Source organism: Ambystoma mexicanum, chromosome 10 (assembly GCF_040938575.1).
Source record: "Ambystoma mexicanum isolate Mex_15411 chromosome 10, UKY_AmexF1_1, whole genome shotgun sequence".
Classification (NCBI taxonomy): domain Eukaryota; kingdom Metazoa; phylum Chordata; class Amphibia; order Caudata; family Ambystomatidae; genus Ambystoma; species Ambystoma mexicanum.
In genome coordinates this window covers 1,299,037,378-1,299,056,053 of record NC_090932.1, presented here as the reverse complement: position 1 = coordinate 1,299,056,053, position 18,676 = coordinate 1,299,037,378, and the positions used below count along the sequence as shown (strand labels likewise).

Below are 18,676 nucleotides of genomic sequence, written 5' to 3'. Positions count from 1 at the left end.
ACTATAACTCTGAAGCCAATACAGCACCTGCTGCACAAATCTCCTCCACAAGCCAGTGCTCTCTCCTTCCTCTTGCTGTTGTCTTGGTCACCACTTCTACTTCCTGTGACCTCAACCGAAAAACCAACTCTTCGGGTTTCCTGTCCCCGGCTTTTATCTCTTGTGATTGGATATTTGTCACCTGGCCAATTAGACCCTTTCTCCCCCACCCACGGAGTGTATGTGCAATGGTAATTTGTAAAAAAGGGGGCTAAGCCCTGCCCACTTTGTCTGTGTGGGCTTGTCACGTACTGAGGCTGCGGACCTGAGAAGGTCCATGTTTGTACTTGTGTTTTAGGGCACCGTTATTTGGGGTCTGACGATAAGTCCTGGAAGGGATGGTGGGTCTATCTTCTCCTCAGATCCCCAGTGGTCCAGGTGGCCTCTTTGGTGTAAGTGGGCTTGTTCCGGTGGCTCAGGAACTCTACGAGTTCTGCAGCGGTTTAACTGTATTGGTAAGTGGTCTCTTCCTCTCTCTGTTGTGGTTGCATGTGCTGTGTCTGCTGCATCTAAGTTTCGCCTCTATATGTCCCACTCTCTTGTGGCTCATTTTGCTCTGAACTGTGTTCCTTGTTGTTCTGCGTGCTGGTTCTGAAAAAAAGACAAGCGGAAACTGAGGAATTTCTGTTCTGCACAAAACCATTTTGACACAGTGGGAGGGGATAGATATTGGGGTCCTCTCCTTTGCCATTGTCCCAAACAGTGTTAAAGGTTCTTTGGAAGGTTCTTCCAAGGTTCTTTGGAAGGTGGAAGGTGCTTCCCTCTAAACCTTCCACCCTTAGTGAAGAGGGGCTCTTGCCCCTCTTGACAAGGCCTGGCTACTGGCCTTATCACATATCTTCACCCGTTCTCCTAAACTCCCGTCCTCTTCCTGACCATTGCCTGACTTAAGCCTCCTTTAGGAAAAGAGATCTGGGAGCCTTTTAGTTTTTGAAGGCATAATAAACTCTGCGCTACAATGGCTGAAATCTTTCTTCACCAACCGAACAGAAAGAACACACTTACACACTTGCCACCATATACATCTACCATTAAAAACATCACATGCGACGTACCACAAGAATCAAGCCTCTCCCTGCTCCTCTTCAACATCTACATGTCCCCCCTAATGAAACACACTCAAACCCGTGGGCTTACAGCCTACAACTAGGCAGATGACACCCAACTCATCTTCATGATAACCTCTGTCCAAGACCCGAACAACACCCTCAACAAATGTCTCACTTACATATATATGGAAAACAAGCAACAATATCAAGCTATATACGATCAAAACAGAAATAATTATCTCCCGACCAGAAGACAATGCAACACAGACACACCTGAGCTGGTCACCCTGTGTGGGAACCCAGTCGGAGACATCACTGATAAAAAACCTGGGAATTTTCATAGACAACTGACTTTCTCTAGAATCACAAGTCAACTAACAAAATCCTTCTACCGCCTGCAACTAATAAGAGGTATGCTCCCCTATCTCAACTTTCCACACAGATCCCTCACAATTATCTCATTGGTACTATCAAGACTAGACTATGCAAACACCCTCTACCTTGGAAGCCAGAATGCCTAAAAAACAAGATTACTCCTGAGACTAAATAGAAGAGACCACATCACACCGGTCCTGGGAAGTCTGCACTGGCTACAGTAAAAATAAATCATCAACTTTAAAGCCCTCTGCATTGCCCATAAATCACTACACGGAGCCAAGTTTCTCGAAGCTAAAATCAACTGCTACCAATCAGGAAGAAATCTAAGATCGAGCAACGACACCCAAATAGAAAGGAAACACTACAAGAAAAGGAAATTTGGAGGTACCGTATTCTCCTTCTTGATAGCCAAACTATGGAACTCAGTATCGAAGGAAATAGGAATGAAGGAAGATCACCTAACTTTCAGAAAATTACTTGAAAACCTGGCTTTTCAACTCACTGAGACACTGTGAAGGCATCATGAAGTAGACACAGACAACTGAATAAAGCTTGGCCTATAAACTTTTATTAAATCAAAAGGTGGGTTTGGAAAAAAGGCCTAACTTGCCCTATGCTAAGGTGGGATTTCCCTACCTAAAGGAAACTAAGGATAGCCTGTGTCAGGAAGTCCAAAGCAAATGTCTGTCTGTGTCCAAAACCTATCCTTGCCCTTACCTCTATTTTTATACAATGCGTACGGATGACAGCATCAAAAAGAGTAGTCTTCAAATAAAGGTTCAGAGCATCTTCCAGCTCTTGGTTTGTTAAGGGTTTCCCTTCCCAAGTTCAAAATAGTTCACACTGCAAAGGGGTTCCCTTCCCCAAGCTTCTGATTTGGTTACCTTTCACCAATTTGATATAGGTCAGTTCCTTAATTTCAGACCACACAAGATGCCCTTGCTATTCAAACACAAGCTTCTTTGTGGGTGTTTTCAGTGGCTTTTCCAAGCTTTGCATGCTCGCTTGCTGTCCCTGTGTTCCCCTTCCTAGGTTGATTCACTGGTCAGAGCTAACGGCGTTCCAATGATGCTTCCAGCCGCCACAAGCTCTCTCTCTCTCGTGCAGCGCCTCGCTCTGTTTCCCCAGCGGCTCTCTGTGGCTTCGCTCACACCACTGATGTTTCTCTTGCAGCTCAGGCCTCACATTGCAGCTTTACCTGGTCATGCCATCTCCATTTCCACTGTTTGCCACCAACCTCAAGCTTCCTTCAGCCTCGCTTCCAGCTGTATACTCTGCATGTTCCAGGGGTTCTTGCGCACTCTGTCTGCCACGCGGCATTCCAGGAGAGGTCTGCTCTCGTCCAGCGGTCCATAGACCTGCTTCCACAGCTGACTCCATTTTTGCCATACCTCTTGCTTTTAAACCTCCCGCCAGGTTGATTGGTCCAAAAAGGACTAGACCGCTTATTGCTGAATCGAGAATCCTGCATGTGGGATCTTACATGATCTGACATCCTGTAACCTCTGCTTTTAACATGTAAACAGTCACCAGTGTGAATATCATGCTGGCCCCAAGGGCTCAAGCTTGGTGATAGTGAAAACAGGGAGAAAAACTGATTTAACAGAAACATGCACTCTTCCTGTTGTTCAGGTGTCAAATTAGAAGAGAGATTAACTCCTTCTATTTTCTCATCTAAAGGCTGGCCTCTGAGTAGGTCAGATAGAGGTTCACTCTCCTCCTCCTCTTGGGCTGAAGCTAGAAGCAAAGCTCCCACTTCTGGTCTTGAGACATAAGCTTTTAGACAGTTGGTGTGAATGACTCTGGGAGCCTCCTTAGGATTGCCTAAGTCCACCAGATAGTTGACATCTCCAAGTTTACCCACAACCTTGAAGGGTCCTCTCCATGTGTCCTGTAAGGCCCTATGTCGTGTTGGTACCATAACTATAACTAGCTGGTCTTGAGAAAACTCAACCATGTTGGCCTTCTGGTCATGCCAATGCTTCACCAGAGCCTGACCCGCTTTCAAGTTATCTGATGCTTCTGCCAGCATGTGTGACGTTCTCCTCCGGAGACCTATCACAGAGTCAGTGACTCCTACTGACTTGGGGCAAGAGCACTCTGCACTCTAACCCTTCCTTAATCAGGGCCAAGAGGCCTCTAACTGGATGTCCGTAGAGAAGTTCAAAGTGACTAAATCCAACTCCCTCCTGAGGGACTTCTCTATAAGCACATAGAAGGCATGGCAGTAAAAGGTCCCACTTTCTTCTAAGGGGTTCCTCTAAAGCACCTATCATGCTCTTTATTGTACCGTTGAACCTCTCTACCATTCCATTTGTCTGAGGATGGTAGGCAGTTGAGAACTTGTAAGTTACTCCACAGTTTTTCCACATGGCCTGTATGTAGTGGGACATAAAATTGGATCCCCTGTCAGAGATAACTTCCTTAGGAAAACCTACCCTGGTAAAAATACCAAGTAGGGCCTTAGCCACAGCCTGAGCTGTAAAAGTTCTCATAGGTATGGCTTCAGGATACCTAGTAGCATGGTCTACTACAACCAGGATAAACCTGTTTCTTGAAGATGTTGGAGGGTCTAGGGGACCGTCAATGTCGATTCCTACCCTCTCAAAAGGGACTCCCACTACTGGGAGAGGCATCAAGGGTGCAACAGACCCCAACTTAGGCCAGTAGAAATGTAAAGAGAGCCTTTCCTTGGTCTTCTTAAAACTTAAGTGACCAGCCAAAGGTATCTCATGGGCTAACTGTAGGAACTGGAGTCTGCTTTCAAGAGGCACTACAAGTCTTCTGTAGTCCCCTGCAATAGACTCAGTCGGTTCACTGTAAAAGAGGCCATCTTCCCAGTACAACCTATGCTTCCCTGGCTCTTGCCCATCCAGCTGGGAAGCTGCCTGTTTGCGAAGACCTTCAAGGGTAGGAAACTCTCTTTGACCTCTACTGAAGTCTGCCTTACAGGGTCCACCTTCTGCCAGTAAAGACTGCAGCTCAGGATGGTCTGCAGGATCCAGATCTCCAACAGGAGCAAGGTCCTCATCCAGCTCTGATTCCTCAGCAGATGATTCAACTACACAGGGTTGTTCCACACACTCAGCCTCAGCTGTTGGAAGAGTTACAGGTGTGACTTTGGACAGTCCTCTCGGGGATGTCTTTGTTGGTAGTACAGGAGTGCTGGCTGGTCTTTTCCTGGAGGCTTTAGGTTTCCCCTGTTCCTCCTTCTTCCTGGAAATTGCAGTCAGTAAGTCCTGTGGACTGGGAGTCATATCTTCTTCTATAATCTCCTCTTGAGAGCCTTTTACGGTACTCTCTCTGGCCTTCCTAATCTGCTCCTGTTTCCTTTTGCTGGGAGGCCTGGGGGTGCTTGATACAACTCCAAGAGTTTTTAAGTCATTCCCCAAATGGACTCTCCCAGATACTTCACTCTGCACACTTACAGGTATCTTGACAGTCATGTCATTGCACTGGATGAGAGCTGGTAACTGTGGAAGCATTTGGACAGGGCCTCCGGCAAGCTTAGTTAGGAATTTGGGTGCCTTAGCAACACCCTCTGCCTTGAAAAATGATTCATCAACTACAGTAATGCTGGCCCCAGTGTCTCTGATGGCAGGCGGTTCCTGACCATTCACAAGAACACTGTCTTTGTAATACTCTTTAGTATTGTCTGGAATGGAATTGTAGACATCTAAGTTCTGCTGTTCGCACAGACCCAGGGATACTAAAGAAACACTGGCTGAGACTTTCATGGGTTCCTCAGCCAGTAAGTGAAAGTTTCCACTTGCCATTGGTACTTAATCCTCTGGGGAGAAGGCTAAGGAGACAGTGTGGATCCCTCAAGGTTTACCCTTACATCTGGGATCCCCTTTCACATGGTCAGTTGACCCACAAGCGTAACATTTTCCAAATGTCTTTATGAATGGGGGTTTATTCTGACCTCCTTCTGGTTTGGCACCAGGAGGTACACTAACCTGATTCGGCTTCCCTTGTGGCTTACCCTTGTTATATTTGGGGCCCTCTTTTGGAGTGGAGGTATTGGAATTCTCTTTGGGATCTTTCTTGTGCTGCTTCCCCTCATACTTCTTCTGAGTTACCCCAGAATCCTTGTGAGTAGCCCTGTTGGCAACCCACAAGTCAGCAGCCCTTGCTAACTTCTTTGGAACAATTTCCTTAGAGTCAGCCAAGTGCTGTCTCAGCTCAGCAGAGCAGGCATCATAAATAGATTCCAGCATAAACAGATTTCTACCTTCATAAGTGTTAACTCTGTAACCCTTAACCCATCCATCAATGTTTTTCAACCATTCAGTCACCCATGTAGCCAAAGGGGTACCATCATGCTTTTTTAGGGTTCTAAAGCACTTAAGATACTGAGAAGGGGTCTTCCCAAACCTAGCTATCAAAGCTAGCTTCCCAGTTTAATACTCCTTTTTGTCTATATCCCCCAACACCATTACCACATCAGTTGCAACAGGGGGTATCCTAGAAAAAAGCCAAGGAATCTGTCGATTCCCTGTAATGTCTTGAATCCCATGGTTATATTCAAAAACAGCCAACCAATCCAAAATATCAAGCTTAACCGCAGACATACTTACTGCATCTTTGGGCATGCGAGGCCTCTTAGGACTAGAAGTCCTAGAAGACTCTGGGAGAGAACTAGTTTCAAGAGACAACTTTTTCATTTCGAGGGCATGATTCAACTAAATTTCTCTGAGTTTAAGTTCTTGATGTTTGCTTTCAGATTGAGCTTGGATTCTTTTAAATCCTTACTCAAGTGTCATTTTTTCCAAAGATACAAATTCAGGACTTAGTGTTGGGCCTGGTGGGGTCCCTGTGGTCAAAGGTTGAGGCCTATGCGCAGGTAGAGGTAAAACAGGGCCCACATTCTGAGACTCTTCTGCCTCATCTAACTCATCCATAACATTACAGCTGGGCTCTGACATATTATCATCCTCATCAACATTTTCCACATTTGCTGCAGGGGTGGGGGTTTCAGACCCACTCCTCAGACTTTGGTCTTCTAACAACTTTTCTATCAATTCACCCTTTTTGTCTTTTACAGTGAGATTCCTAGCTTTACACACATCTCTTAATTGATCAACTATTAAAGTGACTAGGGACTCCTGTCAGTAGCTTTCCATATCAGTCATGATAAAACAATTGCTTCTCTAGTGTTGCTTAGCCTTGTGAGGGTTATTTGAACAATGGTAAGAGCAGTACTCTAAATGTAGCAAGTATACTTTATCCTCACCACTGTACACCATCGTAAGGCAGAATCACACGCAGTACCCCTTGGGAACACTACAGGCAATTAACACTACAGGTGTCGGCATCATTTCACCTTTGGTACAAGCCCGTACTACACAGTTATGTGGTAGCAGTGGCTGAGAAAGCCAGACTTCTCTCAAGAGTTGAGTGAGCAGTAGAATAAGTTACACAAAGGACGAACAAATGCAGTGGTTCAAACAAATACTCAAGGTTTCTTGGTAAAAGAATATAAGTTTATTTACACAGCCAGTTTGAAAACATTACACTAGCAAGAGCAGCCCAAGATCATATACTAATATACCACAAATACACAACCAATAAGTTACTGAACAAGTTCAGTTCCTCTGAAGTGGGAGCAAAATGGCACTTCAGATACTTTAAAAAGTGGGTAAAAAGACAAGGTTATAAAAATCAACAGAACAAATACTTTCATAGGCAGGGCATAGGGTTTCAGTAAACTACAACCAGCAATTCAGTTCATAGGCCTGGGCCAAAGTCAATGGTTCAGAGTCTTTGTATAGGATAGCACAGTTCTGGTAGTAAACGGTTAAGTCTTTGCCACGGATCTTAGGAGAATTTGGCTAGGTGAAAAGTTTGACAAATGTTTAGGGAAGGACAAGCCTTCGAGGTCGGGAAAGTTTCACAAATTTTCTCCGTGGCCTAAAAGATTTCCGGACCGCGGTTGCACAGTACCTTTAAGGTGAAGAGGAGCTGTAGCTGAGGCAGTTCTTCCTGGCAGTTCGAGCAGATCTCGCTGTTCCTGACCTTCAGTCGTGGGGACAAGAAGGTGGACATCGGAAGGTTCCTGCACTGCCCAGGCATGAGGCCACAAGCTTGGCAAAACATCGGTTTAAGGTGCGAGTGCCTTAAAGACCACAAACTGGTATCCTTCCCACTGGCTATCCGGTTTTCCACAGCACTCTGCAGAACCTTCGACCAGGAGGGGATGGTGTCCAGGCGGCTTACGAGTTGGTTGTTCCCACGAAACTCAAGGGTAGAATTTAACCTTGAAGGGCTTTTCTGTCGATGGAGTTTCAGGCTGTTCGGACCTACAGCAGGGCTTCATCGGTCATCCAGGAGTTGCAGCAGTCCTCTTCCTTCAGCTCATCTTAGGTTCTTTCGTTCCAGTGGTTGACTCTCCTTTCCAAGTCCCAGAGACCTGCTTTTAAACAGTTTTCCCCAATTCATTCCAGCCTGGCTGTCACTCACACAGCTGGGCGGCTGTCCTTGCCGGACAGCCAGCCGGCCAATCACACCAGAGTGCATTCAGGTCTCCTAGGAGACTAAGCACAGGGATTTTCGGGCACCTGCCTCACATCCTGTCCATCCCAGACACTCAGGCGCCAGAGGAGGGCTTCAGCACTGAAGCCCACCAAAGGCCAACGAACAAAGGGACCAAACCTGGTTTGGCGCGCAGAGACAAACACAAGAAGGACCTTTCCTAAAAGAAATGGCGAAAAAAGTTGACCGGAGTCTGTTTTTACAGATGATGTGATATGATATGACATTTATAACGCGCCTATACACAAGTGTTTCAAGGCGCGACGATTTAAGGGAGGGGAAACAAAGGGAAGACAGACACTGATCTTCCTAGGCTAGGTATCATTCAGATCGTGCAAGTGCATGGGAAGGGGGAAAGGGAAAAGTGTGTGGGGGAAGGGAGAGGGGAAAGTGCAGTACATGAGATAGTAGAATAAATAAGATAATGAAAACCGCCAGATGGTGGCAAGTGCAAGGTAAGTGCAGAGATAAGTGTTGGTAGGGGGACTGTAGGGATACAGAAAACAGTCTCCAGGTGCAGGGGTTGCCAGGGAGGCAGTGCAGGTGTGCAACTGGCGGGGCCTGGGCCCGAGATCTGAAAGGGTAGCCAGGTAACCAGTGCAGTTTCAGCCAGGAATTCAACAGGGGAGAGGGGGGAGAGAAAGCAGAAGCAAAGAGGAAGGTTTTGAGGTGCTTCCGGAACCGGAGATGGTTCTCCTCAAGTTTCAGGGAGGTAGGAAGGCTGTTCCAGAGGGAGGCCCCTGCCGAAGAGAGAGATCTACCAGCAACTTGTTGCTTGGAGAAGCGACTGACCTGAGGGAGTTGGAGGCGGATGAGCGAAGAGCTCGAGAAGGAAGACATTTAGGAAGAGAGAGTTGAAGGTATTGCGGCCCCAGAAGACCTTGTGGACAATGCAGAGGGTTTTGAACTTAATCGTCGCAGCCACTGGGAACCAGTGCAGAGATTTCAGTCCTGGAGAGACACGATCCCTGGGCTTGAGGCCAAGGACAAGTCTTGCAGTCCTTTTCTGGATAAGTTGCAGAGGGCGGAGAGTAGAGGCAGGCAGAATTCGATAGAGGCTGTTACAATAGTCCAGCCTAGAGAGAACCAGGGCTCTGGAGACAGTGAGCTTCTGGGGGAAGGAGAGGAAAGGAAGAATACCTCTGAGGAAGTGGAGCTGGTAGTGTGACTTCTTAGAGACGTCAGAGATGTGAGGAGAGAAGGAGAGTGTGGAGTCGAAGATGACCCCTTTTAGCCTTGCAGGTGGGAGCAGGAAGAGAGTCAAGAGAGGCCGGCCAGAGAGCTGGAGGGAGTGGGTGTGCCAATGAGCAGGATCTCAGTCTTTCTGGCATTAAGGCAGAGGTCATTGGCGGCACACCACTCCTGGATAGCAGACAGACAGTGATGAGGGAAGGAGAGGAGGAGGCTGAGGGTAGCCTGAAAATGAGCTGGGTATCATCCACATAGCACTGAAAGTTGGGGCAGAGAGCGGCAATGCAGTGGGCAAGGAGTGCCAGGTATTGGTTGAAAAGCCAGGGAGAGAGGTTAGATCCCTGGGGGACACCACAGGTAGAGAAAAGATATCGGAGAGTAAAGACCCAAGTAGGACCTGGGAGGGTGGGTCGGAGAGGAAAGAAGTCAGCCACGCCAGAGCCTGACCAGTGATACCCAGGTTATCGGTTGAGCTGGATGGCATGGCTGACAGTGTCAAAGGCAGAAGCGAGATCAAGCAAGATGAGGACGCACGGGGTGTTAGAGTCAAGGTTGGAGAGCAGGTCTTCACGGATGTTCAGGAGAGCAGTTTCCGTGCTTCTGGCAGCTCTGAAGCCAGACTGATGGTCATGAAGACAACTATCAGATTCGCTGTGGAGATTAAGCTGGGAGATGGCAAGTTTCTCCAGGAGCTTGCCCAGGAAGGGAGTGATGGAGATTGGGCGATAGTCAGCTGGGCGGGAGGGGTCGGCAGAGGGTTTCTTACGAAGAGGGTGCACAAGGGAGTGCTTCAGGGGGGATGGGAAGACTCCAGTGGCGAAGGAGTGATTGCAATAATCAGTCAGGGCAGGGGCCAGGGAGTCCATGTGGTCCTTGATAGTTTTGGAGGAGCAGTGGTGAACCTGTTTTGACAAGACTTTCATAGATCAGACTTGTCTAGAAACCTCGTCTGCAGAGAAAAGGGGAAAGACAGAGAAGGAGGGAGGGCGGTGGCTGCAGAAGGGCCAGAAGAGGAGCAGGGAATAGAGGGAGGGAGGCGATAGGAGGAGAGTGAGAACAGGATGTCCTGAGTTTTCAAATGAAGTGAGAAGCCAGTGCTGTGGAGAGGGCTTGGGAAGGGACAGGAGAGGTAGAGAATGCGGCAGGATTGGCCAGTTCCTTGCAGATTTTAAAGAGTTCAGCCGAGTTGTTAGATGCCGCAGAGATGCGGGCTTGGATATGAGCTCTCTTCTTGGTGAGGACGGAGAGCCAGTATTGCCTTTGCTGCAGACAGCAGGCCAGTTTGCCAGAGGATGAACATCAAGCAGACAATTTCTTCTTGCCACCCTGAACTTGCGTTTTATGGTGGTACGGTCTGAGTCATACCAGGAGTTACAATTGGCTTTGGGCTTCAGGTGGATTCTCATGACAGGGGCAAGGATATGAAGAGTATTAGATATATAAGAGTGGAGCGTGGAGAGGGCTGTGTCAGAGTGAGAGTTGTCCAAAGGGGACAGAGGGAGTGAGAAGGTTGCAGCGAAAGCCTCAACTGACACGCGCTACATGGGTCGGATGACCGAGAAGGTGGGTGGCAGTGAAGGTGGCGGCTTGGCCTGAGGGGTAGGGAGGTTGAGGTGGGAGGATAGGAGAAAGTAATCACTCCGGGAGAAAGGAGTGGAGAGAGGGCCAGAGAGGGGAAGGTCTGAGGAGATCAGAACATTGAGAGTGTGCCCTGCAGAATGAGTTGGGCCAGAGGGGAGAATGGTGAGTGAGAGAGAGTCGCAGAGGTTGCAAAAGAGTCCAGAGGGGGGACGGGAGGCATCCAGGTGGATGTTGAAGTCTCCAAGAAGGAGAAGTTGAGTGGTTGAGGCCAGGAGTGAGGAGAAGTCCGCCCATTCAGAGAGGAAGGAAGAAATCTGACCAGGTGGCCGATAGATAGTAGCCACAGTAAGGGAATGGCTAAGGGAGAGAGAGAGCCTGCAGACGAAGCATTCAAAAGAGGAGTAGGTCTGCATAGGAGTGACAGAGGCAGGAATCCACTCAGAGTTTGGGGAGCCATATTGAAAAACATGGCTGACCCGATTTTTAGCTACCGTTGTTCGCGGTCGGGAAAAATCATGGTAGTTTGATCTAAACCACTGCCACCAGCCATTTAAAGTAGGAATGGGTAACATTTCACTGTTACATGAGTGTTTTGGCTCAGTGGATGCTAGGCAACCCCTCCAGCACGCTATAGGAAGATAGGGTGTGCTGGGTCAGTAAATTTAAAGAGACTAGTAAAGTCAAGTTAACTCTACATGCTCTGGGAGACAGTATTCACTCCCAGAGAAGGTATTTAAACCTTCAGAAGAGTGAAAGACATCCCTGTGCCACTGCACTGAAGGTGCTATGTGGCACACATAAAACGATTATGCCTATGGAGTTGTTTTAAAACTCCATAACCAAAGAACACAAAAGCAAAACACACAATAAAAATACATGGAAGAGTGGGAAAAAAGGCTCACACTCTTCCCAGGTAAAAAAATCAAATCCTAAAAATCCAGCAAAGTTGCTGGGGGTCTCAAAAGGTAAGAGAAATTAGCACATTTTGAGAATTCTCCCTAACGGGGCTTTTTCAATCTTATTTTTCAGGCAGCTCCTGTGTTCAATCATCCGAGTTTTGCATTTCCTGTTGGTCTTTCCAATGTATAGACACGGACAAGGACACTTGATCATATAAATAAACGTCTCTGTGTTACAATTGGTGTGTTCTCTCAAAATCCACTTCTGGCGTAAACCTAAATTGACAGAAGTAATTTTCTTTGTCTGGGGACACATCACGCATTGAGCACAGGGATGATGTCCCATCACTTGTGGCAAACCCCACAATGTATGTTGTGGGGCTATTTGACTCCTCATGTTTTGTATGTCATTCTTCATGATAATGTTGCAGATATTGGTGCTCTTTTTAAAGGCTACCAATGGAGGTGGAGTACTCATAACCTTTTCCAATTCTTGCAAATGATGTTTTTTACTTTGTAGGATAGATTGCTGAAGGTATTGACAAACACTAATGGTGTTTCTTGATTGTTGTTCCTGCACCCCCTTGTTTGCTTCTTTTCACACAGTGCGTCTCTATTATTAGTAAAAGCTCGCTTAGCAGATTGCTTCACAACTTTTGCAGATAGCGCCTGTTTAACAGTTTCTCCATCAGGATGTTGGCTCCTTCCTTGTAGTTCAATCTGGTACTACTGTTGTGTTTTAACCACAAAAATTGTCCAAAGGGTAAATTGTCGCAGACATGCTTAGCATGATGATTCTTATAATGCAACAGGGCATTCTTGGCAGTACTTTTTACATACGGTCTAACCCATAAATGGAGATCTTCATTTTAAATCATAAGATCTAAGTAGTTAACCTCAATGGTGCTCATCGATGCAGTACATTTTAAATATCTATTTTGACCATTCCACCAAGTCAAAAAGACATTAGCCTACTCGATATTACCATGCCACACCACAAAAACATTGTCGATGTGCCTCAGCCATCTGGATATTTTGTTCTTGTGAGGATTAACATCAGAGTATATCACAGTCTGTTCGAACATGTCAACGTAAAGATTGGCAAGATTAGGTGCCATGGCTGCACCCATGGCAGTGCCTTCAACTTGTACATAATGTTGTCCCATGAATTGGAAAAAGGTATTAACGAGTGCTGTTTCCTCACACCACAATATGAATGCGTTGCTCACAGGGTGAGTGTCATCACGTTTCAATAGGGTTTCTTCAATAACTTCCGAAGTGGCTTGTTGTGGAATATTGGAGTACAAAGATTGAATATCGAAGCACATCAGCACATCCCTTGCAGGATTGAAATCCAAGCCTTCTATTTTCAAAATGGCATCCCCAGTTTCTTGAACGTAACTTTGCATATTAAGGACGAAAGGTCGCAAATAATAATCCACAAATTTGGAAAGGGGTTGAATGAGAGAATGGACCCATGACACAATGGTTTCTAAGCATTTTTATGGATTTTGGGCAATATATAAAACACAGATGTTTTTGCTTTTTCTCTGATCAGATATTCCCCTTCCCGTTTCCTAATGAGCCGCAACTCAGCTGCCTTTACCACATTTTCTCTTATAATCTTCAAAAGATTAGGACTGGGATCTTGGTCAATCTTACGATAACTGATTTAATCAGATAGTAATCTGCCACATTCATTAATATAGTCTTGTTTTTTTAAGATAACAATAGCTCCTCCTTTGTTCGCTTGGCGGATAAAAATGTTCTCATTTTTGCCTAAGCAGCAAAGGAGGTCTACCTCTTTCTGACTCAGGTTACAGTTCCTAGGAATACCTTTGGTCTCTAGTTTATCCACCTTGCGTAACACCTTGGTTTCGAATACTAAAGATTCAGGAGAATGAGTCCGGTAAGGAGGATAGGAACTGGAGGGGTTTCTTAGCCCATTAAAGCTCTGTATTTGACTAGGAGGCTGATCTTTGAAATATTCTTTCAAATGGACCTTCCGCATGAAAGCATTAAATTCCAATCTAAATTCAAAAGGGTTATCGTGTTTTGAAATAAGCTATGCCAACATAGACGATAACACCCTTAAGAACAGTCATGCTGCCATTTCCCATAATGCCAATAATATTGCCATGTCACATTTTTTTAAATAAATCAATGCTTGTCCACGTTTACCAATCACCATCCTCTCGCAAAGTGCCCATGCACCAGCTCCTTCCATCACAACCTGCAACCCCCTATCTCTTTTCATCACATCACAAACACAACATCTCCATGCAGACTAAATCTCACTCGAGAATTCATAACCACACAAGCTACTCTTACACAAACTCACACTTCAACACACACATATGCTCACATCTAGGCCCGGACTGGCCTATGGGGCAATAGGCCCATGCCGAACCAAAAATACAAAATGCTGCTGTGGATCAGTTGTTGGTCAAAATGGGCCTCTTTTTTGGCCTATTTGGGCCAGTAGATGAGTTGATTCACTCTGCAGCTAGTAGTTTTGACCATTGTTGCTGAATAAATATTCTTTAAACCGTGTCACAAAAGGAATGAATAGCAATATGCAACTGTGGCCCACTTTTTCATTGGTGCCCGAGACAATTGCATGGCCCAGGTTGACCTTATTCACATTGCACATTCATATACCAATTTAGCACTTGCACATGAAAAGACTGGCGGGGGAGGGGCGGGCAGCAGGTGAAGGGAGAGGGGCGGGTGAAGACATTTGTTTCCAGCCATGGACAGGATTTCCAGTGGCCATTCTGGGAAATATGTTTTGTGTGAGCAGAAGTACGTTTTATCCTGAAGACAGTCTGCAGAACTTGTACTTTTGCAAGCTGATGGCTGCAACCTGCAGATGTATTTTTACGCACTGCATGATGCAATTGTAGACAGTGCAGAGACAGTGCACTGCACTGTGCACAACAACACTTACATATTCTGGGGGGGATAAATGCCATTATTTGTCCCCCTCATACCCCTGAACCCCTATGTCCTACGCCCATGGGTTGGGCCACTCACCCATCAGACCATTAAGGTGGGACTTCTGCCCCCCCTTCTGGCAAAATGCTACTGGGTTCTTTCCATCTCAGTGACTGATGTCACTTCATTACCTTACTTCGGAGCTCCGATCGTGGAGCAGGGCACTTTCTCCCTATTGCGGGAGAAAACTAGATACTTGATGACAGATGCCAGAGGGCCGCGGCCATGGAGGATGCTGGTCATCCACTCCTCATTTTTCATGATGATGGATGCCGCTTCCTCTCCCCCATCAGTCCCCCCGTGGGCTACCAATCTTCTTCCTCATCGCCATTGTTGGAGGGCCGGTGGTGGGCACACGGCCGGCCTCACCAGTGCTGGGGGTGCCAGCACCTTGGTAGATTGCAGGGATCACCTGAACTTAAGTTATTGCAGGGCGGGAGCTTGTTTGGCCATGGGGACACGGACTGGGTGCTGGTGGCACCATGGATGTCGGGAGCATCCGGGATGAGGGGTGGCCTGGATGGGCCTAGGGCACCAGGCTGATCCGGGGGACCCAGACCAGCAGGACCTGCAGGACCGTGATCACACGGTGTGGGCCTGCAGGCCCGAAATGAGAGACCGAGACAGCAGTTCCATAGTTGGAGTCTGCAGCCATTTTGAGGCACCTGCATGCAGGAGCTCCCTTTACTAGCTTGGGTCTTAAAAGGGAAATACAAATTGGGAGAGTCCCACATAACAGGCAGTGTTTACAAATGGATTCCTATGGAACCCACCTGCTCATTGGCAGGTGATAATCTGTGGCGGATACCACAGGAATCCATTTCTTCTACGCCTGCATGAAAACCTTTTGCACATGTAAAATGCGGTTCTCTTTCATGACGGGAGAGTAAAGTACAGCAAGGATGCCCAGCCTGAGTCAGTCAACCACATACATGCCAACATTGTGCAGCACCTAGGTAGGTAGATTTTCTCGCAAAAAGCGGGAGAATAAAATGGTCCCATTCGATTGCATTGGAGTTGGGATTAGGAGAAAGTAAATAACAGCAATATCTTTCATTTAAAAAATCAAGGAAATGGTGGTGTATGACCCTCCAAAGTGTGTTGCCCCTTTAAGGGAATGTGTGCAACAGAACGACTGCAGACTCCAAAAGAGGAATGACTGGTCCCTCTCTCAATTAGGCCTGCAGGCCCACACCATGTGAGCACAGGCCCGCAGGCCATGATGCCTTGGGACCCTCGTGCCACAGTACAGTGGTAGAGGTTCACATGGTCATGGGTACGGCTCACCCTGCCCCCGCTAAAGACCGGATGTCCCCAGCATCCCTCTACGGTTCTGATGCCCCATAGCAGTTTGGGGGCCTACTGGATGCCCATAGCCAGCCCTAACTCCCAGAGTCACTAGGCTTCTAAGGTGCTGATGCCCCATAGCACCCTGGGGCCTGCTGGAGGTCCATAGCAGCCCCCCATGAAACAAATGGAGCGAAAAAGAAGGCATAAAAGCAATTGTAGGTCCTCAGACCTGGCACAAACCCCACCAGACTCACATATTTATTATCTTGCACCCTACCTCTATGAGGACACACATTCAAACCACGCCCTCTGACGACAGAGTACACGTCGCCACCACCACTCCATTACAGGCGTGCAGTCCCGCCCTTATCCTGATGACGAATCAGAGTACGTTCCGTTCCTCTGATCAGAGGTTACGTTTAGACCGTGCCCCTCTAAATCCCGCCCTATGTGACATGGACCCCCGCCCTTCCACAGAGCACGCTTCCGCTCACAGAATGAGGCCGTGCCCCGCCCTTGGCGGCTCTCCCTGGGAGGCAAGGCCTCTCTCGCCGGCCGCGCCGTCTGTGGGCGTGGCCTGCGTCACGCTGTTGCCAGCAGCGAGGCTCGGGACATGAGACCTGAAAGCAGCGAGAGGGCGGCTGGAGTGTATTTTTTGGTGTGGAGGAGCCCTCTTTGTTGCCTCATAATTGAGAACTTTGACTTTAGGATCCGGTGAGCCACTGCTTCTCTGAGCGCAGTGGAGCGGCCTCCTGGGGGCAGCACAGCTGGCGCCCCCCGCAGCCCCCCTCCTTTCGTGATGGAACTGCAGTTGCTGGAGCACCGTGTCCGGGTGCTGAGCCTTCGTAAGTCCGGCCTTTGGCGCTGCACTCACCCGCTCATCAAGCTACTGCTGCTGCCCCAGAGAACCAGGTACTGGAAGTGGGGAGCAAGAAAGGAGTTGGGGAGGGATCTGGGTAGTAGAGGGGGGGGAGTGGGTAGTAGACGGAGAGAGGAGGACGGCCCGGGAGTCCAAATAAGTAGTGGGGGACGGCCAATAAAGAAACTCGTATTTGCAATGGCAACTTATTTGGCTTGTGTAGGCACGGGCTATGCATTTGCCAGACACTACCACAATGTTACCATCTGTGCGCATAAAATGGCAACAACTGCTGCAATTGGTGTGATTATCTGGGCATATGGCAGGCAGTGGCATGCACATACTTACCTAATACCCCTATGCAGGACAAAGTGTTACCTTTTGTCAATGTTATTTTTAATAGAACTTAATTGCACACAACCGATATAAATCAGGTGACCGAAAGGCATACTTGGTTAAGAAATGTTTATTGCACCAGCAGTGCATTTAAAGCTGCATTTAAGCCACTAACTCCCGGGCGGCTAAGCATGAACACGGCCAGGCTATTGTTTGATATTTCTGGGTGATACAGCTAGCAGAAAGCGATCCCAGGAGGACGTATTGTGGGTGGCGAGTGGCACATAGCTGCATGAATGCTATAGGGATTAGCATGACCAAAAAACACCTACAAACTCGTTGTCCCTCCCCACAGGTCACTCATCTCCCTTCTACGTGTACCGCAGTGCAATAGTTTCAGCTTATAGGTGGCATGTAAGCACCACCAAATAAAACATAAAAGGCAAGTCTTGTACGGGTGGATGTAAGGCTTGGATTTTGTTGAATAAAGGGTTAGAGGCATGTCTAGTGGTAGAAAGGTAAATCATTTGAGCAGGGATCGAAATTGCTGAGAGCTATTTAGCTCTTGGGGTAGCTTAGAAGGGCCAGGTTAGCTGGACACCAAAAGCTCCCAGGAGAAACAGTGGCTCCTCATCCCACCTTTTGCTGCATAAAACTATCTAGCTGACGTTACCTCTGTCTGGGAGTTTGAATAAAAGTGCTTTCAGAAAATTCTCCGTTTGAAGCATCGTGAGCCATATGCACTGAGCACTAAGTTACAAAATGTACAATTTTTCAATCTCTGTGTTGTTGTTAGTTTGTGTGCTGCTCATATTTGTAAAGTAACCAACTTGCACCATCGTCGGAAAAAACTTTCTTGAGGCTGTACTTTTAATAGCTTCGAGGTCGCGATGCATAACTCCTGGTGAGGGGAATATCCCAGCACAAAGAGCTACTAATGGCTCCTGCTTCTTGAATTCCTGTTTCGATCCCTGGGGAGTAGGTGAAGCGCCAAGCCTAGCTAATGGTGAGTAAGTGATGGTCTTGGGTGGACCGTGGAAGGCATGGTGTGTGTCAAGGTGGTTGAAAGTTGACTTGTGGGAATCAAGGGGTGGTCAGAAACAGATGGGGCTAATTTTGAGTGCAGGAGAATGGAAGGGATGTTGGTAGTCCAGTCTACTTGGTTGGGAAAGAAGAATAGCATAAGGGGATAGAGGCAGGATAATCCATACTGGCAGGGTCAAGTGAAATAAGGGTTCGAATGGAGAGCCAATTGCTGGGAGGAGATACGAACCTCTTAACAACTGGTGTAGGATGACTACACTAGTTGTTGAATGTTACTGTCGTAGAACAATATTGCCCTTTTCAGAAATTGGTTAAGACTTTAGAGGATGTGAAGAAAGGGGACACAATGCTTGGTTAGTTGCTAAGGGCTTGATTCTTTTGCGTCCTGAAGAAGTAAACGAACCACCATTTTGGTGAGTACACATCTAGAGAAAAAGCTCTTCCATTGGGATAATTGCTTGTCAGAATTGTGGCTGGAT

At 47.3% G+C, this 18,676-nt stretch overlaps 1 protein-coding gene across 1 annotated transcript in view; it reads left to right on the top strand.

Annotated features, from left to right (window-relative positions):
- The first annotated feature begins 16,421 nt into the window (after positions 1-16,421).
- CASTOR1 (cytosolic arginine sensor for mTORC1 subunit 1) overlaps positions 16,422-18,676 on the top strand; it is a 407,094-nt gene continuing 404,839 nt past the window's right edge. The window contains exon 1 of the mRNA XM_069619303.1: positions 16,422-16,870. Within this exon, the coding sequence (XP_069475404.1) occupies positions 16,758-16,870 (113 nt within the window). The 5' untranslated portion in view covers positions 16,422-16,757. The remainder of the gene's footprint in view (positions 16,871-18,676) is intronic.